Consider the following 22359-nt stretch of genomic DNA (forward strand, 5'->3'; position numbering starts at 1 on the left):
TAAGGGTATTATTCAGTTATCAACAGCACAGGAAGTTTTCAAAAAATGAAGCAATTCTTAAATAGCTGCTGTGAGAAGGATTTGCCTCAGGGCAGGTTATGCACTTCAGCTTCATGGTGTTCACTAGGAAATAAGCATGTAACGGGAGCAATCTATTGTGTGCTTATCTGTGGTCTGTTGAAACCGCGTTTCATGTTTCTAGCTGGACTCTGACAGCTGGTGCTGCTTTTCTTTTAAAAAACCCCCACCAACTAAACCCAAAACATCTTCCTGTGACACCAGGGGCCTGTGGCATCACAAGAGGTATGGGGAAAGGGTGAGAACTGGCAAGTACTTCTTGCCTGAAGGACCTGAAAATTGGGAACCAGCATGGGTGCGGTTCTGGGCTTTTGGAGAGCCCTGGCTTTGCCTTCGCTTCCTCTTCCAGCCGGTTTCCTTCTCCCTTGCCAAGCTCAGCCATGGGCTGCTCCTGCCTTTGGATCCACTCACCCCCTAAGCTCCCTGGATCTGGTTGCGCCTCCCCCTTGTCCTCCCCTGCCCGGAGAGGGACACCTGTGGGAACATTATAGGCATCATGGGGGAGCTGGTCACCTTGTATTGCCTTGATTCTTCTTGCTCCGATGCCCCAGGTGCTCCCTTGAGATGGAGCCATCTCCTCCTAAAAGCTGTCACCGCTGTAGGATGCTTGGGGCTGCAGCCTGAAAGACTGCCTCCTGCTCTGGAAATCCATGTTTTGGGGCTGGTGGAGAAAACCTGAGATGGGCAGCCCTCTAGAGAGCTCCTAGGAGCTCAGAAGTGAATTTTGGCTCTCCTTATGCCAAGCCTGGGTCCTGAGGAGGGGACACTGCATCAGCTCCGCACCTGCAGTGTAGCGGCAGAGACCTTTCCTGCCAGCATGCTCATTAGGGTGTTTTAATTATTGAGACACTCATTCTAATTGTGTCCCCTGGTTCCTGTTCTGCTGAGATTACATCTGCTTCTCATTTTCTGCACGCTGGCTCTTCTCCAAGCCACTCTGCTGCACATATGGAGCGTGCACAGGGGAATCTCACCCGATAGATGAGGGGGGGTGTGGGATGCTCATGGCCCCCCTCCTCTTCCGCTAACCACCAGGGAGGAGAGCTGGGAATGCCAGGGAGGGCCCTGGTGGCAGCCCTGGTCGTGGCTTGGTGACAGCTCATGTCCCCACAATGGCCTTGTGGACTGACCCTGTGCTTGTTCACGCAGCTGCCTGGTCCCAGTAGGGATGCAGCCATCCTTGCAAGCTCCCAGCAGAGCCTCAGGGCAGGTGTCTTCTGGACAAGGAGACTTTGCAGGTGCTTAGTATACCCAGCCCTAGAACAAAACCAAGGTTGTTTCTTTTCCTTGGTGCCCATCTACATTTTCAGTTCCACCACCACGGTACTGTCAGCTGCGTTGTCAGGATCTGTGTTATGCTCCTGAGTGCCCTGGTGTGGTTGAGAAGGGTTTGGAGAGCAGACTGCTCTCAGACACCAGCGGTGGGGAAACGGCTCTGTGTAGGAACGTCCAAACCTGCTGTCTGCTACAGGAGAGTTGGGGGGCTCTACTGGGTTGATCCAGGCTCTTTGGGCAGCGTCAATCACCTGCATCTCAGAGGCTTTGGGAGGTTCCTAGAGAGACCCAACAGTGTTCAGGCAAGCAGCTGTGTGTAACCACCGCTGCCACACCAGAAAATATTTTTTGGTGAGCAGATCAAGGTTCCTGTGCCCAGGTCGGGGTATCCTCGGGGATGAGGAGGAGTACTGCCTGATTCCAGCTGGAATACTTCCCTGCTGGCCTAGGGCAGTGTGCTTGAGCTACTTTTTATATTTAACAGCACATCACCCTCTCTGTTCTTTATTTGCTAGTTGGGATTTTTAGACAGCAGTCATTACCTCTCTGCTGTTTTTTCACTAGGCTGAGCTCTTCTGGTCTCTTATCATAAAACTTCACATCCCATTGATGACCTGCACAGCTTTCGCTGCATCCAGCCCTGCTTGAGACTGTGTTTTGGACCTGCACATACTTTTCCAGGTGAGGGCTTGTAAAACCTTACCCTTATTACTTATCTCATTATCCTGGTCCTTCAGATCCCCTCTTCTTTATGGCTTAGGCTGCTTGATGTCCCTGTGATCTTTCCAGTGAAGTCCAAGTCTCCAATGACCTCAGGGATGCTTCTCAAACTGCCATCTTCCCCCCCCTTTTTTTTTTTCTTTTCCTGCATGTTTCTTATTTGGTTGTGTCTGGCCAGTAACAGAACCTAAACGCAGTCAGCCTTCAGGGATGGGCTGTGAGGAACATCATTAAACCCATCTCTGTGCACTCCCTTTTCAGCACCCCCCTCACATCTTCCTCTCTGGCTGACAGCTCATCCGATTTCACTCACCATCACCTCCAGCCTAACTACGGATTTCTCACCATACCAAGTGCTTTGCTGAAATCCTGGTAGATGACATTAATTGGAATTTTCTTTCTATAAACAGCGATCTCACTGAAAGGAACTGTCAGTTTGCCTGGCATGGTCATACTCTGTTAATGCTGCAGGATTTTACCTTATCTCACATATATGTCTTTGCTTTGTTCCCAGCTTACTTTAGAAACCTTGAGTGCTGTTGTAGCTGGACTATACAGAGTCTGTAGTTGCTTATGTATCTATCGTTCTTTCTTCAGTCCAGGAACTATATTTGCTGTTCTCCAGAAGGAGAGTAATCAATAGCCTGTAATCACGTACCCTGGCTCAACATAGTCATTAGCAACCCCAGCTAAAGGTTCCTGACTTTAAGCACTGGTTTTCCAAGGGAGACACGGCATAGATTACCTAGTCCTGCTGATTAAAATGATCTCAGACTGATGCTCATCTTAACCAAGCTGTTCCCACTGGCCCAATGCCTGTCTCTCTTTCTGATCTGGCATCTTTCCTGCCCCCCCGGCTGCAGCTCGCATTCCCAGAGCAGTTAAGGCGAAGGCACGAGCCCTTCGCTCCAAAACCCAGCAAAGCCAGGACATCTGCACCTGCTGTGACCCAGCTGGTCCACCTGCCAGTCAGGCTTGCCTCTCCAGTGATTTCTAGGTAATCTGAAGCAAAATAAGGCACCAGCTTCTCTTCCCTATGTCAAGCAGCTTTTCACTGAAGTCCAGACTCTCTGATTCTTCTCCTGCTGGCGTTGCTGAGTTTCTGGGAAAAGGAACCCATGGAGCCACCACTTGCTCTGGTTTCTGCAGTCCACAGCACATCATAAATAGATGTGGGTGGATGTGGTTGGAAGCTGAGTTTTTCCATGGGTGATCCAGAGGAACCCCCACAGGGGCAGAACCATGACTGGTGGGAGAACTGGGTAGTGCTGGGGAATACTGGGGTTGTTTCTTAGCTCCTGGAGCATGTTGCTCTGTAGGTCAAGGCCCTTTTGCACAATGGTACTGGGAGACACACATTCTGCTGGTACCAGCCCTTGCTATAACAATGCCTGCACCTCTGGGAGATGCAGGTGGGTGCCCTCCCTCCAGCATCTTTACATCAGGCACCCTCTGCTCCCGGAATAGATTCCCAGACAAAACTGGGTTATGATGCAATTAAGACTGAGAATATGAATCAGTGATTTTAAGGGGTGGGGTGGGTGGGGGGAATAAAATAATCCGGTGAGGGAGGTAGCAATGATCACACGCTGAGCTCTGCTCGCTGTGAAGGCAGAGTAAACTGTACACTGGGTCCCAGTGCCTGAACTCTGCCTGGGAGCGGTGGCAGGCGATAGCCAGGCGTTGAGGACCACCCGGGCGATAGCAGCCTGATTGCCATAACCTTGCGGTTAATGTCAGTGCAGTGAAGGTGCATTGCGGGTACCATGGCAACCTGACTGGCCACGGGCTTGGGATGCTGCAGGAGCCGCAGGCTTGGAGCTGGCTGCGCTGGGAGAGCAGTTGCACTGGTGAAGCATCAGGAGGGTGCAACAGGCACTGTGCCGCGGGCTGATCCCCGCTGGGGGTAGTTCTGTCTCCCCACTGATGTGGCTGCTTTTCTCCTTCAGGCATGGCTGTGAAGTGTTTGAGGATAAACAGTTCAGAACTGATAGACAAGATGATGGGAGAGATGAGGCAGCATGGGCAGGTCAGAGACCGAGAGTGGGTGGCTTGTAGCATGGAGGATGCCCATGTGCTCCCCACTGGCAGCAGACCGGCAGTTTGCCCCATGATGTTAGGAGAGGTCACGAGGTCTTCAGGGTGGTGGAAGTGTCTCTGCTGTGCCTGAAGGAAGATGCTGAGGTCTCTGGTGGTATCAGGATACAGACAGAAGACAACACAGCAGCACAAGTGCCAAAGCTGAGCGATTAGCATCAAGGCCTTGCAGTGCTCATGCTCCTCCAGACTGCCAGCACAGCCCCGAGGAGCCGGCTTCGCAGCTGGAGTCTTCATCTACAGAAGCAGTAACCATGCATCTTGGTTTCACCACCGAGTTTAATGAGGCTGAATGCCCCCACCCAGGGCTAGAGCCCCCATTTCCTGGGGCTGGGTGACCCCCTGCTCCCCCTTGGCCCAAGACTTCTAACTCCCGGTCAGGGCACAGCAAACAAAAGCATCTGCAAAGGTTGCTCCTTCTCCTGGGGAATTTGCTGTTGAGATGGTGAAGGGCTGTTGCTTTTGGAGCAGATGTTCCCTGGGAGCTTTGTTCAGCCGAGGAATTGCCGAAGCTGTTTTACACAGCCCTGCTCAGGGACGTGGAGGTTAACGTCGGGAAGGTTCCTGTAAGCAATTCACCCCCTCTTCTCAGCCAGCACAGGGTGGAAGCTAGCTGATTTTGTACAAAAATTATGGAAGACCAGTTCCTTGTCATTTATGGGATGTTTCCACGCTTATTCGTGGGTTCTTGCTGGAGGGGACACCAGCTCCAACCCTGGGCTGAACACATCCCTGCTCCTCTGGGTTCGGTGGAGATGGATGCTGGAGCTGGCAGTTTTGGGGAGATGTTGCCAGAGTTGGTGGCACAAAGCCTAGTTAAAGCACAAGCGTCCTCCCCATGGGCCTCAGGGGTGCCGCTATAAAGGGAAGTTCATTGAATTGGGTATGAGCCGATTAGGTGACTTGCAAAAGCTGGCAAACCATCCTCAAGGGTTGGAGGCAGCTGTTGTCCAGTGTCCCAGCAGTTAAGGTCCATGAAGGCTCAGAGAGTTGCTGTCCTGGCCTTGGAGCTGGGATTGCAGATCAGAGGGTTGAGGAGAGTGAAATACATTTACGTAGTCTTGAACGGAAGACCCATGGGGAGCTCTGGAGCTGGGTTATCTTGACGTGGTCAAAGTTGTAGGCACGAAGAAGAATACGAGTGACGCGCAAGACGCGGATAACATTTGCTTATTCCCAGCTTGAAGTTACACTGAGCTGTTTTTTTGCTGCCTAAGCCCTTCCATCTGCCCTTTTCTCCTTTCATTCCCAAATAACAGACTCTAGAGGCATCTCAGTTCCTTCACGTCAGAGCCAGAATCTGAATTAATAATGTGCTAAGAAAATAAAGATAGTTCAACAGACTTTAAATCAAGGAGAACAGCATGTTAAAGAGTTTGAACAAATCACATTACTTTGTGTGCAGTTTTAAGGTTGGCAGAAATAAATCTCCCAGCAATTTATTGATGGTGACAAATTCTTTCAGAAAGAGCCTGCTCAGGGAATGCTTCTCTTTATCACTGGACTCTTTTGAGTGAATTATCTAGGACCGGATTAATGTGTCCCAGTGAAGGTGTCGACAGAATTTGTGTCCCGCAGCCTCCATATCACCTGGGCTGACACATCATTTAAATATATCTGCTGAAAAACATGTTGCTTTGTAGATGCTTCTCCCTTCACCATTGTGTGGGTCTTGGGTTTGGCAGGACCATTTGCAGAGCCAGGCAGGTGGGTCAGGGACACAGCCCATCCTAGCCCGGACATGAAATCTACTCGTGTAGACCCACAGCAGGACAAAGAGCAACCAGAAAGCTGCAGGGTTTGTGGCTCAGTTGCTGCCAACGCGTGTCTGGCAGAGCCAGTCACCAGGGCTGTCCTCATGTGGCTGGTGGGACCGAGTGCCCGGACCCTGGCTGATGGTGCTGTGCCTACGTCCTCCAGTGCCTTCATCCTTCTGCACAGCCAGGACTCAAAGGAGGACCGAGGGGTGGGGGACACCCAGGTAATGCTGTGGTGGGCTGTCGGGCATGGGGCTGGCTGGGGACCAGCCTGGCATTCACTCTTTTTCGTTTACCAGCCGAGAACCACTCTGGCTCAACTAGAAAATGGCTGAGTTTGGCTGAAAGCTGTAGGGATTTGGTCTGGCGGTTGGCTGCCTGTAGCCGTGGGTGTGTTCCCCCCTGCCCCCCCTGGTGGTCTCGCTGCAGCTCCTGGTTCCCCCTGTTAGTGGGCTGCCTGGGGAGGCACCAAGCGGCTTCTCCCCAGGACCCAAGGTCTGGGTTTCTTCCTTACGTTGGTCTGCATTGCCTGGCCCCTCGAAACTTTTGCTCCAGGACCTCTCTCTCCTTCTCAGCCTCCTCTGGGCTCTTTCCAGCTTCTAAGCTTCTGTGACATCGCAGCCCAAGACAGGGTCCCCAGGCAGGGAGCCCTGCCCATCACACGAGGTCAGCCCTGCACCTCTGGGTGCCTGGGGCAGCTCTCCAGGCTGCTCTAACCGGTGCTGAGCATCTGATCCAATGTCTGAGTAGGAATGGGGAGGGAAACCCCATCTGCACGAATGAGTTGGGCTGCAAGGCACGAACTCTGCTGCGCTGGAGGATGCCTGGTTCAGGGGGTGCAGAGCACGCCTGCATCCGTGGTTGTGCCGGCGATGGGCAGGGAGACCCCAGGAAGAGGCGCCCGGGTGTGGATGGCAGACCTGCAGCACGGCTGGGCGGTGGGCTGGGGGAACCCAGCAGAGACCCCCCGGGAGCAGAATCCAGCCTTCGCCTGCTTCAGAGCCTGGCCACGGGGGTCCCAGTCTGGGACCCTGCGCCTGCCCAGGTACTGCTACTTGCTCAGCAGCTACGCTCCAGCTTAACAGGGAGGAAAGAAGAGAAGTTAATTTATTACTGCAAATGACTTTGAAGTAATTAATTGATCTTGTCAAAGGCAAGGGATAATTCCACGGCTGTATAATCCCAGCAGAAAGATACTTCTTGTCCCCTGACAAGGCAGCTTTGATAGAGCTATTTCACTAACACATGCTGAAGTCAGGAAGGGGACATTTTATTTAATGATTCACACTAATTAGAGTGGAGCAGGCGTGCTCCCTCTCTGCCCGACAGCACAGCTGTAGCCGGGTGTTTCACATCAGCCCCGCGGTGCCAGCCTGGTTCCCGTCCCACCTGCGGGCACGTGGCGGCTCTCAGCCGGTGCAGGAGAGGTCACCGGTGACCAGCAGGTCTGGGCAGCTGGGATGGACCTGGCTGGGACAAAATGGGGCTGGAAATGAGAAGGTTCCTGAGCAGCCGATGAGGGGAAGGAGGATGAAAGCAACCTCCCCTCTCAGGAGGAGCAGAGCTGCTGTTTCCAGGACTTTAGCAGATTCCTTGTGCAAGGTGGCATGTGCCACAGGGCTCCTGTGGGCTGGATCTGGAGTAAAAAGACCAGGTCTTCCCTCATTTTCCTGTCTCAATACAGTGGGGTTGCCTAGTGGCTTCTGTTGTAAAATTATGTATTTATTGCTTGTCACCGTGCCCAGCTCTACCTCTTTACAAGAACTTGCTGTGGATCTACCTCAGGGTACTTTTTTTTTTTTTAAGGGATAATTTTGGCTTAAATGAAATCAGAGGAAACTGATGTTTCCTTCTTGTTGCAAATAAACCTCTGTCTTTTAGAATAGAACCTGAAATGAGGCACAGTAATGACTACCACTTCACTGGCCCACTTTTGTCTGTGGGAAGAAAATTTATAATTCTGGAGATGAGACTGAAGCCAGCAACAAATTCCTCCAAAACGCCTCACCCTTTGTCCTGGGGGTGATTCTTCAGTGCTCCCAGAGCTCGAGCCCCGGCACTTGCAGAAGGGGCTTCATGGTCTTGTAGCCCACACAGGGTTGGATGCAGCACGTGCAACGGCAAGGCCAAACACCGTAAAAGGAAAACAAGCAGAGACATTGAACAGCTGTCCAGGCATGGGAAGAAATAGTGAGTGATTTTGTCATTAATTGCTGTATCATAATGCTGTTGGAGAAGGGGCCCTAATTAATGTGGCTGAGACAACCTTCTGCCTGGCAAATCCCAGCTTTCAAGTGGCTTGACCTTGCATCGTCAGTTACATTCCTTAGCTGTGGATTCCGGGATTTAATCCAGCAGCTGCCACTGACCTGGCCAGCCCCTTGGTGCTGCTGCATGGTGAGGAGCACGCCTGGGCACCTTCCGGGGGGGCAGGAACGGCGGCTTTGGCTATGCTGAGTCCAAGGGATCCTTTTCCCAAAGGAGAGTCTGCTTGGAAAGACAGCAGACACTTGCTCGAAGCCTGGTCTTTGTCTGGTGGCAGCTCCAGATTTGCATCCCAGCTTTAGGCTGGCCCCACGAGCCTTGGTGCTCTTTCTTTGGGACACTGGCAGTGGAGCAGTTTATCTTCAAGAGAATTATATGGCCCAAGCTGGACAAATTTAGATGATCAAGTAGGAGAACTTGATAGTCCCTCATTGTCTGGTGACTGACACCAGCCATCAAAGCCACAGCAGCTGGTGACACTTCCATCCTGGATTTTTTTAAGACTAACTGCATCTCTTAGGCAGAACAGAGGAATGACCCTGGAGGGCACGTGCAGGTGTGGCCCCTGGGGCAGCTAGTCCTGCCAGCTCTGCTCCGCGCTGCACCTGCCTGCTCCCCCTCCACGGGGTGGCCTGGGGACCCCATCCCCATGGCCTCGTCCTGGGATGATGTGGTCCCCTCCAGGGCTGACTGGGACTGTGGCAGTCCTGGGCTGCAGAGGACTTGGAGATGACACTGCCATGACTCCACAGGTGCTGGAGTCCCTGAAGGACCGTGGTTCCTCTCCTGACTTCTCCCTAGTGGGTAAAGGAAGCTCTCAGCAGCTGCTGGGGCTGTGCAGGGAGAGGGCACGCCGCCTGCAGACAGCAGAGAACAGGTGAGCTGCACAGCATCCCTCACGTTATCCGCGATGGCTTTGCGAAGCCAAACTTGGCTCGTGGGAAAGAGTAATGAGGTGCGATTCCCTGCTTGATCAGCTGCTTGATCAGCTGCCGTTCCGGAGGTGTCAGCTGCTCCCAAGTGCTCTGGATGAGCCCGGGAAAGGACATTCTCTTCCCTCGTTGTCACCTGGGCATGTTGAGAATGTGTCCTCAGCCCCCAGCATGAAGGGTCGGGTCGGTGTCGGTATTTTCCAGGAAAGGGGATGGGAGCTGCCACCAGCCCTGCCGGCCTTGGTGCACCCAGCCTGGCTCCATCCCTACCGCTCACGGGGCACACGGTGCCTTCAGGCCAGGGAGAGGATCTCGGAGAATCATTTAGGCTGGAAAAGACCTTTGAGATCATCAAGCCCAGCTGTTCAAGGCAAGAACCTTCCCTGAGCTGCCCAGCCCTTCCGAGGCAGCAGCAGCACGTGCTGTGATCCCGTCTCATACTAAGTCAGAAGCTAATTTTCATTAATTGCCATTGGCAGTTAAATTAAAATCTTTAATCGGTGAAATCTGTGTGAATAAAGGGTGGTTTTCACCAAGACATGGGCAACTATTTTTGCCTTGAACTGAAGCATCCGAGTGTGCGTTTGCAGTCTCTGTCCTCAAAGACAAAAACAGTCATTCTGTGCCACAGGGTTTTACCCAGTGCAACCGCTGCAGTATTTTACAATATCACTTTGTCAGCACTAAAAAAAAAAGTGCTTAGATCCCTTTCTGAGATTTATTGCGTTTCATAGGTGAATAGATTTTTGATTAGAGAAACATTCTTCTTTTTTCTTTCAAAAGTGCTTGGCTGAGCGGTGAGATAATGCAAAACCCGAACATCATTTAATTACCAAGTCCTCTAAGTCCAGGCAGAACAAACTCCCTTGCTGTCTCCATGGTACAATTAGTTCAGCATCATCCAAAGCCTGGACCACCCACCCGGTGCTTTGCTGGGGCAGTGACTGCAGGCTGCTGTGCAGTATTAAATCCATGCTCTGAAGTGCAGTCAGGATCGATATTTCCGAATGCCAGAGTCTTCCATGTGCCTCAGAGAACTTGTGTCCCGAGTTTTCCCCAAGGCTTATCCAGCTTTTCTTGTAAGAGGCCAAATCTTCAGCAGAAGGATATCCTCCAGCTCTGACACCCTTCCAAGAAGTGAGGGCAGGGTGGGAAGCTCCCACATGGTGATACCCCCAGGTATGTACTTTTGAGCAGGGACTTAAGGGTGGGTGGGTGGGTAGGAATTTCAAGAAAAAAGAATTAGAGCATCCTGAGTATACTGGACCTGGGATCCTGTGTACACGATGGCTTGGCTGTAAAGGGACATGTGGGTGACTTGCCCGGAATCACTGGTCTGGGGGAATCCACATGTGTAGTCATTAAAGCCATTTTGTGCTTATCCTCTGCCGGTTCCTTGAAGGAGTGAGCTCTGCTCTCCCCACACAGACCCTGCCTGGGGGGTCCCGGCACAAGGTCTGTTGGTTTGGGCAGGAAGCCTTGCTCTGACAGCCTGAAGTGCTGGAAACTTCTGGATCAGAGGAGATGGGCTTGGTCTCTGCACGATGCCACGAGGGAGCAGGGTCCAAGCTGCTGCCAGTGATGCAGCAAGGGGGCACCCTGTGCCTGGTGTGGTTTTGTGCTCCTCTGGGAGGACTCCAAAGCAAACCAGGGACTTCATGCACCCTGGCTCTGCTGCTGCTCACCTGGACTCTGTTCCCTGTGCTTTTGGGAAGGTGTGGGCTGGGACTGATGCACACCTGCATGCTCAGCACCCTTCCTGCTCCTCTTGGCTCTTGCTCAGTGTCACAGATGCAGCCTGCTCTGCTGGAGACAATCCCAGCAAGGGAAATCCTGTCCGGTCCATAATGTGGTTGCTGTGCTCATGGAGAGCTCTCAGCTGATGTAATTGTGTTTGCACAAACAACCCTCATCAGTTTAAAGGAGATAAAATCAGCAGGAGCTCATTGAAATGCAGCCACGGTCTCCACCGTGGAGCAGAGCTGCTGCCAGTCTGGCACAGGAGCAGCTGGATGAGGATGCCCTGGGGCAGGGGCTGGTCCCTTCTGCTGGTGTAGGGTGCTGGCCGCAGCCTGTGTCTCCACAGCAGCTCTGTACGTTGCACCCAGCTGGCCTCTGGGGGAGGAGAAAGGCTGGCGGAGGTGTTGAGGACCTCTCTCTGCAGATCAGGCTTAGACATGGTAGCAAAGCCTGGAGCAGCCAACACAGAAAGCGCATGGAGTGCCAGGACCCCTGGGGAGGGGGTGTCGTGTGCTGTCTTGTCACAGCCCAGCAGCCCGGGGCAAAGGGTGCTGGGTCACCGTCACCTGGAGAGAGATGGGACGATGAGCAAATGAGCCATGGGGAAGCCCACGGAAATCTGGGTCCGGAAAACAAGCAACAGCTGGAAATGGTGAAAACTCAGTGCCATCATCTCAGGAACCAGCTGGTGTTTTGAGTTTGGATGCTGAGCTGGCATGTGACCAGCTCAGAGCTCCTGCTCTGGCCAGGAGCTGGGATGTTCAAGATGTGGCAAGGTTACTTGGCTAGTCATGGTGCACGAGAGACGTGAAAATCAAGGTCATGGGGCCAAGGGGAGGGTTAGATGGGGCTTGACTGGGATGGACTAGATTGGATTGGGCTAGGTGGAGTGGGAATGGACTGGGCTGGGCTGGAATGGACTGGGCTGTCTGGGCTAAGTTGGCTTGGGGTGGGGTGGATGCAGGGAGGATGCTCTGCCGGTGGGTACCCATCAGCAGAGGGGCTCCCAGGGTCCTCGACACAAGCAGGTCCTGCAGCTTGCAGGGGACACGGCTCCACAAACAGTGCAGCCACAGAGCACGGAAGGCTCCTGTGGCTCTTCCAGGAGTGGATGTGCAGGAGGCCTTTAGGAACTGTTCATTCACACACACACCCCAGTCCTGCCAGAGGACAGAGGACTAGCAAAGCAATATTAATTTTGCAGGGAAGCCACTGATGTGGCCTGCCTCCCCTTTGCCCCAGGCAGTGAGCGTTCCCTGTGCTGATTAAGTGTGAGAATGCTCTCTGTAGGCACCTTTCAGAAAACCCATTTCAATTAGCAGCTAAGATGGATAGTGCAGGAAATTGCGTGGTTATTTCCAGGTATTTACAATGAATCACCTCGTTGTAGGAAGGGAGCACGCTGCACTGTGCTGAAGGGGCTGGGGATCACAATTATGCTCCTCTGGTGCTGTTACACATAGAGGAGTTTGCTTTTATGGTTTGGTGATTAATTTTTGCAGGATGAATTTTTGCACCGGGGAAATCGCTAAAATTGTAAAGAGGAAGCAATGTGCGGAGGGGTTGCATTAGCTCGCAGCGGCTACCTGCAGCCTTAGCATCTAATCCGCACTTCTAGGTGCCTCCAACAGCCATCTGGAGTCTTTTCTGTCTCCTCCCGAGCACCTGGATGAGGAGAAATGAGTCCATTTTTCTCCAGAGTAGCTAGCAGCGGGTGTCCCCCTGGTTTCCCTTGCATGAAGTCTCCTCCTCCTCCTCCTCCCTGTCTCTGTCCCCTTGGGGCTCCGGTACAGCAGGACCTGAGCTCTCTTCTCTCCTCCATGGGGATTTGTGTGTGCAATGATCTGCCGTTCGGCAGGCGCCATGAGCCATACGTGGCCAAAGTGGTGATGGCTTAGGGGAGAAACTGTGCTCAAAGGGGCATCCAGGTCCCAGGCTTGACCTGAAAATGTTCCTGGAGTGGCTGGGGATGGCCAAATCCATCTTGCTGGGGCCGTGGGAGGAGCTCAGACAGCCAGACTGTGCCAAGAACTTGGTGGTTTTGCTGGTGTGACCAAGTATATTTATTTGCAGGTCATTTTTCACTTGCTGACCTCCTCCTGGCAGGAGCCTGGACCCTCTTATCGCTGCATCTTTTAGCTCTGAGGATGTCCTTTGAAGCTGGGTGTGGATAATGACCCTGTGGTCAGTGTGTCCCGGTCGTGGTGACCAACCATCTGGTGCTAGTTCTTCCTCCAAACTGTATCTCATCAGCCCAGGCTCCAAGGCTCCTGTTGCTCTTCTGCCGAGTGGAAAATACATCCTTCGAGTTTGCTCCTACAGATATGGCTGGCAGAGGTGGGGAGGGCAGGCAGGTGGGAGGCAGCAGCAGGCAGAGCCGGTGACGCACGCTCGTCTTCTGGGAGCTTGTGCGGGACTGCTGCTGTGCTGGGTTCCTGGTTCGGGTCCAGGCATGTAGTCAGGTTCCTGGAGAGCTCCCAGAGCTTGGGCATGTTTCCCTGCGAGCCAGGTGTGACTCTGTGCAAGCCTGGCAGCTCTTTTCATCCCAGAAAACTGGATGGCTGCTTGGGGCTGGGGTGGGAAGGTGTTTGTGGGGCTGCAGTGAGATTCTGCAGTCCTTCGGGCATCTTCATGGCCGGCTGTGCCCCAGCATCTCGCTGATGCTCAGTCCCTTGCCCTGGGTGCAGCTGGCAGTGGCCTGAGTGGCAGGGGGGTCCCTGCCTGGCAGGGATGCTGCACTGGCTCTGGAGCATCCCAAGATGCCAGGACTGGGGCTGGGGGTCTGGGACAGACACGGGCACGCTGTGGGCACGCAGGGGTCTCAGATGGCTTGGGAGGGCTGTGACGCAGGCGCGTTGCTTTGGGGATTAGAGGGGCTTCGGTGGGAGCAACACAAGGATCCAGGAAGCATAGCCTGGGGCTGGGCAGGCTCAGCCCCCAGCCCTGTGTTCTCCCACCATCTGGCTTTCCCAGGCAGGCAGCTCACGAAACTTCTCTCGTCTCCAATTGCTGTGCTCCACCTTTTATTATAATTGATTCTGCATCGCCATAGGAACCCGCTCCAGCGTGAGTGAAGAGCAGCTGCCTTCCCTGTGCACTCCCCAGGAGAGAGGCGGCTGCTCCTTCGCTCGAGATGGCAAGTGATGGAGCCGGGAGTCCGTGGCAGCCAGGTACCACCCAAGCCCCATCTACTCTCTTGCTGTGGGGAGCAGAGCCGGGGGGTGTCATTCCCTTCGCACTTGGCTGCCAGGGACCCCCCACCCCTCAGGGTGGTGGGCTGAGGAGGTGGGGCTGGCTCTGCTTGTTTGGTGCTGGGGTCCAGTATATCTTCTGGTGGCGGCTGTCAGGGCTCGATGGAGAGGGCAGGAGGCTGGGATTTGGGGTGGGATGGGTGGGAGCAACCTTTCCTGGGGGGTGTATCTTCTTCCCAGGTGGCTTGGTTTGGCAGTGGTAGGTTTTCCATGTGTGCTGGGGTGACTGCGGAGAGGAGGCAGGTGAAGGGTGTGCTGCAGAGCCCTGCGCTTGTCCAGGCTTCCCGTGCCCCCCACCCCGGGGGTCCAGGGATGCCAGAGCCTGGGATCTGGGGGCAAGCAGCTCTGCTAAACTGGGGCTGGGCTAAACTCCCCCTTGGCTGAAGGGCTGCCCCTTTCACTTGCAAAAAAGTGGATGGGACATCCCTCATACTCCGTGTCCATGCTCTGCTCATTCCCCCTGGCTGCTGCGCATGGCTGCAGTCTTGTCCAGCAGAGCTGCCTTGTTGGGAGAGCCCCTCCACAGTGGCTGCATGGGTTTGGAGAAGCAGTGGTGGAGAAGGTGGCCTTCCCCTTAGCACAGGCTGCTTTAGCAGAAGATGGACCAAGCTCTTAATGTCAGGGTTTGGGGTACAGATGTGCTGGGCTGGAGCCCCAGCCTGTCCTACCACTCCTTGTGGTGGAAGATGCTTGAAAAGCGATGTTGTGAGCAGGCTTTAGAGCGTGAGGGGAGATCTGTCTACATCAGACCAACTGGGGGATCCGCTGAGGCTTGGGATCTTCCTCGAGCATGGGTGTTGGCTGCTGGTCCAATGTCTCTTGGACACCATATGTCCTTGTCCATCCTCACACTGCCCTCACAGGGCCAAGTGATGGAGAGGGGCTGAGAGGGTCCATGAAGGAGCCCCCAGGATCTTGCTGTCGGTAACAAGCATTAATAGGGAGGGAGCCCAGACATGGACTGTGGTTCCTGGGTAGATACTGGTGCTGCCTGTCCCTGGGCAGCTAGCTGCCCGGTGTTTGCCTGTACCACCAGGCTGAGATGCACCCTGTAGGTGGTTCAGACACAGCCAGGCTGAAGGCAGAAAGAGGCTCAGCATCCTTCTTGGGGCACAGCATCATCTGTACAATGTACATACCCACCTCGGCAGGGCCAGGAGGGTCTCTCCCTGCAGGGATGTTTGGTGGAGGGTGCTGAGGTTAAGGCTTGGGTGCCCCCCTGGCAGCGAGAAGAGGGAAGCTGGGAAGGCGAGGTTGCACACACTGCTCTCTGGGCAGACTGGGTTCCTGAAATGGGAAACAACTTTGTTCCTGCTGGGCTTGGCTGCCTGCTGAGGAAGGAGAGAGGAGACGGCCCCTGTGTGAGCCCTGCACCAGCACCTGGTGGCAAAGGCAGGAGCAGATTTCCAGGGACAGCGCAGCAATTTGGCTTTGGGATGCATAGGAAGGGAAGGCAGAAACACATCTGGAGAGTCCCAGCTTTGTTTGCACCCGGGGCCAGGGTGTGTGCCATAGGGCAGCAGGAGAACACAGCCCTGTGCTCTCAGCATCGGCCAGGCAGGAGACCCACAATGTGCTTTAACGGGGGGCAGAAACACCTCTGAGGGCCCACACAGCTCTTTGCTCCAGGGGTCTGCATCCCGTTGGAAGTTCAGCTTCCCCTGGCAGGGCCCCTGGTTGTGCTTGTGCTGCAGCCGGGCAGGAACCCGGCGGGATGCGTTCCTTGAACCCAGCGGCCAGGTTTACCCAAAAAGGCAAAGTCAACCCTGCAAAGAATTCCGCTGCCTCTGAGGTGGTGTCCCAGTGCCAGGCACAGGGCGCATGCCCCAGGGAGGCACCCAGCTGCCTCCAGCTCCACCGGGGCGAGTGGACCCGCTGCGGATGGATGGACCCTTTGGCACACCGGAGCGAGCGCCACAGCCCTGCTGCACTTGCAGGTAAAGCCTTTTCCCATCTCTAAGGAGCTGAGGTCCTAGAAATCCTCCTGCTTAGGCAGAAACTTGTTTGCCTGCAGTCCTCGTGAGGGCGTTTGCTTTCCTATCTCCCTGGCGATCGCGTTTGCTGTCTGGTTGCAACAGGCGGTTGTGCACCATGTGCAGTGATGCAATGAATATTAACCAAGGGGAGCGCAGGGAGCTGGGTCCTGCGAGACCTCGGGCTCCCACCGAGCAGCAGATGTGCTCTCAGCCTTTTGCTGGAGCCCTGTGTTAGTGCTTATGCTGCACTGCTCTCCTGGTCACAGAACCATCTTTGTTAGACATTCCCAGGACCCTGGCTGCATCTATCTTTTAAATTTGTCTCCTAGATGTCTCAAATAGCTTTGTATGGGGGGCAACAGTAGGGTTGTGCTTTTCAAAGCAGGGTTATTTTAGCACCATCCTAATGAATTTGCTCTGGTCCTTATTCTGTGTGCAGGCATTTCATTCTGGTCTCTGCGAAAGCTTCATTTGAATTTAAGCATTTTAGCCCCTCCTAGGTCTCCTCCATCAAAAGTAGCTCCAGTTTCTCCTTTGAAGACATTAGTCTTATTTCTCATCCTTATATAATTGTAAATGTCTATTTTGGGTTATAGAAGTACTGAGTTGGGTCTATTTAAAAGTGTGTAAACGGAGTAATTCCCTAGCTGTTCGGCTGCACTGACGACACCGTGCAATTAAGCCCTGCTCCGTGTGGCTCATGCCCTGTCATCTTCCAGCTCCATCCTTTGAGCGTATCAAGCCTTTATGGTGCTTTATTGTGCAAATCACGCAGGTCTGGGTTTTTTAATTCGTGCTGACAAAACACACACCTTTCAGTGCCAGATGCTGCAAAGCTGCCGTAACCTCCCAGCCCCCTGAGACAGATTTACCGGTGACCTGGGGAGCTGCCTCGTTGCTCAGACCCTGCACAGGGAGCTGGGCTCCCCGCTCCCCATCCCTTGCACACCAGCTGCACCGAGCTGGACTAACATGGAGCGAAGCACGGCTATGCCAGGGCTCCCAGCTTCATCTTTTATTTGCTGGTGGGAGTAAACTGTTTGAAGGAGGAACAGATTATTTTCTTTTGAACAAGGTTACCATGCTGTAAATTGGAAGTAAGCAATACCCAAAATGTTAGATTCCAGAAATTGCTTTCCGGCTGACACAGAAGGCTTTCTCCAGCTGCTTTCCCTAATTAGGCTCTGATTCTGCTTTGGACACTTCTTAGAATCATGGAATGGTGTGGGTGGGAAGGGACCTTTAAAGGCCACCTGGTCCAGCCCCCTGCCATAAGCAGGGACATCTTCAACCAGACCAGGTTGCTCCAAGCCCCGTCCAACCTGGCCTTGAATGTTTCCAGGGATGGGGCACCCACCACCTCTCTGGGCTCTCTGTGCCCGTGCTTCACCCTCAGCGTAAACATTTTTTCCTTATAGCTAGTCTGGATCTCCCCTCTTTTAGTTTAGAACCATTACCTCTGTCCCCATCTCCCTTATAAGCCCCCTTTAATTACCAAAAGGGCGCAGCAGGGTGTCCCTGGAGCCTTCTCTTCTCCAGGCCTTTGTGCTTTCCCATCCACTACCTATCCCTACGTCTTGACTCCTGGTTAAAAACCTGCAAGGACTTAAAGGGTGGAACAAGCTGGCGCTAGCAGGAGTGTCTGGGTGTAGTCCAGTGAGCAGGCTGAGTCATGCCGGTGCTGTGCAGCCCCATCCCTGCTGAGCGCCCATAACCTCCCTTCACTGCCCACTCACATTCCCAGATTGGAGGTGTCTGTAGTGGGAAGGGTGAGCCCTCTGTACCAGATGGCATCCTGCATCGGTAAACACGGCTCCATACTTCTTTTTAAATTAATATCTCATTAGATATTTGCCATTCCCAAATTAAATGTTTAATTCGTGGTTCATACCCAGAAAAATCTCACCGCAGCGTTGCTGAATTGTTGACAGTGATCCTCTTCCTTTGTGAGCTCAGTCCCTATTAAGCAATTTCCTTGCTCATGTATTCTTCTTAGTTACTAAGGGAACATGAATCTTAATAAAACTCAATCAAACGTTCCTTAAATAACAGCTGCCTTCATTTAACTGTCTTATCAGCAGGTTTTTTTTTGCTCTGCTCAAAATTCCCGGGAAAGTAAGATCTGATTCTTCACACAGTAGTGAAAAAGCAATGCATCCCAAATGTGAGGGGAACCCTTTATCCTGAGTACTACAGGATAAAAAAATAGGGATACTATTTAGCAGAAAATCTTCTGTTTTCTCCTGAACGTGCCAGTTCCTCTCTGCACTTCTGATGTGTGAGTTAGCTGGTATCTCCAGATATATGATTTGTGCTTGGGTACCTTATATTGCAGCAGGGCCAGTCCTGAGCATCTCTGGCATCGAGAACCATGACGGGAGATTTTTCTAACCCAGATGCATCAGTGGGAAGCACAAATCTCTCCTGAGCACAGAGAAGCGCAGCGGAGAGGCAGCAGTGCCCCAGCCACATGGTGCTTCCAAAGCCCGGGGAGGTCCCAAGGGCTCCCAGGGCAGGAGGAGCTCTGTGGGTGGCTCAGGCTGTAGGGAGCTGCACCCGCCCCCGAGAGCTCCGTGAGAGGAGCGGGATGCTCTGTCCCACCCGTGCTTCTCCACGGGTGGGGATTCCTCCCCCAGACAGCACCACACGGAGCCACCACCCACCAGCTGTGGGGGGAGACCCAGGTGCCCTCTGCCCAGGTGGCAGCTCCTCCAGCTCAGGTCACTCAACCCCATCCTCCTGCCCTTCCTCAAGCTGCGCCGCGGGAGGTTTAGGCTGGATATTAGGAAGAATTTCTTCACCAAAGGGTTGTCAAGCACTGGGACAGGCTGCCCAGGGAGGTAGTGGAGTCACCATCCCTGGGAGTGTTTAAAACACCTGGTGCTTAGGGACATGGTTTAATGGTGGCCTTGGCAGAGCTGAGTCCACGGTTGGACTTGATGGTCTTAAAAGTCTTTTCCAACCTACACAGTTCTGTGGTTCTGTGATGTGGTACCCGTGGGAGCCCTGTTTGACTCATACCTGCATCCCATGCTCAGCTGGGGCTATGTGGGGGGAGGAATAAAGCCCAGCATGACAGAAGCTTGACAGCCTGAGGGGCTGCTGGATGGAGTCACACTAGGGGTGGCCAACATCCTCTGAACGTGACACGGGATGCAGGTGTAGTTTCCCTTTAGGGAACTGCACTGGGCACTTCCCTGCGATAGTGCAAACCCGACAAATGAGGGCAAAGCCCCTGCTCAGCCCTGAAGGAGACTGGGACCCTCGGCAAGTACCTGGGGATTTGCTCTCAGTGGAAGTGCCAGGACAGCTGGTTTGGGGTGGTGGTTGGAGTTCAGAGGTACCCTGGCCAAACACTGATGCAGGGATGCCAGCTGGGGGCTCGCCACCCCCGTGGGCAGGGGTCTCATGGCGGTGCTCTGTCCCAGAGGAGAGCAGGGCTGGCAGAGAGGGCACCCCGCATCTGGTCTAGACATGAGACATGCCCGGGACGGGAGAGTACCAAATAACCAGGGTGAAAAGTCAGAGAACAGCTGGGCTCACCTTGTTGCTGCTGCTCTTGCCCTTTATTTTGCTGCTGTTACATTAAATTATTTTTAAAGCCTGTGAGCGCTGTTCCTCCTGCTGTCCCAGGAGCTGCAGGTAAAGGGAGAAGGTCCTCAGCGCGTGTCCGAGCCATGCTGAACCTGCTCTGGTCTGCAGCTGGGGGCCCTGCCCTTGGGGCTGCTTTAGCTCTGCCTTTTCCTTTCCCACTGATACGGCTCCCAGAGACACTATTGCTGCCCGCGAGGGCAGGGAGATGTTTCAACTGTTTCCTGATATCTCCCAGTGGGGCTTTTCTTTTATTTCCTGGAGTCTCCACAGCACTGAGAGCACTCGAGCTCCAGGATGCTGCAAGGGGATGTTGGTGTAGATGTTCTCCTAGGTGAACTCCATCCAGTCTGATGAGACACTGAGAACTTCAGGCGTGCCTTGTGGCGTTTCTCTACAACTCCTAGTGACTGTGGTCCTTTTAACCTCTTCTGCTATCTTTGTCCTTCTGTTTTGCATCCCTAGCCCAAGACAGCTGGACCCTGGAGATCTTTCCTCAGTGACGTGGCTGTTTGGACACAGCCTTCTCCTCCTCCCATTGCAAGAGCAATGCTAGTGACCCCACACAGCTGCAGTGAGGTAGGTGCCCTCCTTCCCCATCCTTCTTCTATACCTGATGCAAAACCAAAGGCAGTCGCTGTGCTAGGAGAGATGTGGCAGCTGGACACGTGTCCCTCAGCAGGCAGGAGCAGATCCCAAGCTTGTGTCTGGCTTGGGAGAACTTCAAGCCCAGACTAGGTAAAGCCCTGAGCAGCCCACTCTGGCCCCACAGCTGAGAGCCTTTCCAGTGGGAATTGTCCTGTGATTCACAACACCTGCTCCAAAAGGCCCTGCAGCACAAGCCTTAGCAGATGGGCACCTTCTCCAGAGGATTGCTGGGGATTTAAGGGCAGACCGGCAAGCTTGGCACCAGTGCCCTGGGCTGCCCATGCATCCCATGCCTTCGTGTGCCCTGCGATTGGCTTCTTCAGCTTGCTAGAAAATGAGAGATCCACCTGGGAACCTCCCTGCCCCTGGTTATTTAGCAGCGTTGCTGTAGCCCATGGCTGTTCCTCCTCCCTCACCATCTCTGCTTTCCCTTCCAGGAGCTCTTGGCTTGGGCAGGAGCGAATCCTGAGCTCGGCGCAGCCGTGCCGGTGGCGATGGAGTAGCCAGTGCTCTGGGTGCGTGGGCATAGCGGGAGGCTGAAGCTGGCTGCCCAGGCTTCGGGGCGGCCGAATGCGCCCTGCCCACACACTCCTCGCCTCTGCCATGAATGATGCATCGACGATGGATTATGAACTGCTCTCCCCCTCCTTGGTCGAGCACCCAGCCGGCACAGCGGGTATGGATGCTGAGCAGAAAACCGTCTTTGCCTTTGTCATCTTCCTCCTGGTCTTCTTGGTGATGCTGATGGTGCGCTGCTTTCGCATCCTGCTGGACCCCTACAGCCGCATGCCTGCCTCCTCCTGGACCGACCACAAGGAGGGGTTGGAGAGGGGCCAGTTTGACTACGCCTTGGTGTAGAGGGCAGGGATGGGGCGAGCCTGGGTGCTCCGTGTGCCTCCCACCCCAGCTGGCCCCGGCCCCGGCCCCCCCTTCCTCTGTGGTGTTGCCCTGGGCCAACAGGGATGCTCTGGGCAGGGAGGTGAGATCAGGCTCTTGTCCGGGGTGGGTTTTCTAGGGGTTTCTCTCTTTTCTAAGCACTTTTCAGTTCTCTTCGCAGTCTGCAGGACTCTTGGAGAGATGTGTTGGAGGGGTGATCTGACTCCGCGTGGTCCCTGCTGCCCATCGTGCCCCCGGGCAGCATCGTGTGCTGTGGTGAGGGGCAGGAGGCGATGGGGCAGGGCATGGCGGGACCTGCCCTCGGCCACTGCCCTCGGGGCTCCTGGTCTGGGTGGCTCTGCCTGGTGCCAGGCCAGAGCTTTGACCCCCACCTCCTCCTGCCCCCCACATCGCCCTTGTCTGTGTCCTCTGGGGAGTGCTGCCCATGGCCCAGTGCGTGTGTGTGTGTCCCTGTAGCTGAGCTGTGTCTGTCAGGGGGTTTATAGGCACCAGACCCAAGTGCTGGCTTTGTTCCTCTCTGTGTGGCAGCCCCAAGTGCTCCCCCCACCCACAAGTGAGGGGGAGATGGAGACCCCCCCACGCGCAGCCCCCTTGTGGCATCCAGCCCTGCAGCCTGCTCTCCGCTTCACACTGTAGTGACCTGTCCCTGCCCAACTGGTGGAAATGGTCTGAGCGAGGTGCAGCCACGCAGTGACCCGCAGACCTGCCTGGGTGGCCCCACTGGGATCCCAGGAGGGATCCCAGGTCCCACCCAACACTTGGGAGATGCTCCTCAGCCAGCCCAAGCCTGGGGCCTCCCACTGGTATCCCGCTCTGACCAGACCCTGCTCCAGCAGGATCAGGGTGGTCTCCCCATGTCCAGGGGGTTGCTGGGGGTGGCCGGCCTGTCCTTGGCCATCCTGCGTCTGGGTATCGGAAGGGCTGTGTAAGTAGCCGAGGGGAAAGCAAGGCTGTCCTCCTGCCCCTCTGCGGGAACCACGCCTGTTGAGTAGGGGTGCTGCAGCTAGCCACAGAGCTAGCAGAAGCCATGGTGGATAAGGGCAGCGGGCCAGTAAGATGGTTTGTACTGAGGGATTTGAGCCTGTGGGGGAGAACCTCTTTCCCCACCATGGAAATAAAGCTGCACTGTGCT

General features: G+C 54.5%; 1 protein-coding gene across 3 annotated transcripts in view; it reads left to right on the top strand.

The window, feature by feature from the left end:
- The window catches only part of CTXN1 (cortexin 1), a 39384-nt gene extending 17025 nt beyond the window's left edge, over positions 1-22359 (top strand). The window contains exons 2-4 of one of the 3 annotated variants that reach the window (XM_055806918.1): positions 1918-2034; positions 20148-20261; positions 20768-22359. In XM_055806918.1, the coding sequence (XP_055662893.1) occupies positions 20901-21188 (288 nt within the window). In that variant the 5' untranslated portion in view covers positions 1918-2034; positions 20148-20261; positions 20768-20900 and the 3' untranslated portion in view covers positions 21189-22359. Of the gene's footprint in view, positions 1-1917; positions 2035-15927; positions 16053-20147; positions 20262-20767 lie in introns of those variants that run through there. The other 2 variants (XM_027792958.2, XM_055806919.1) reach the window with 2 other exon arrangements.

This window comes from Falco peregrinus, chromosome 5, assembly GCF_023634155.1.
Source record: "Falco peregrinus isolate bFalPer1 chromosome 5, bFalPer1.pri, whole genome shotgun sequence".
Classification (NCBI taxonomy): Eukaryota; Metazoa; Chordata; class Aves; order Falconiformes; family Falconidae; genus Falco; species Falco peregrinus.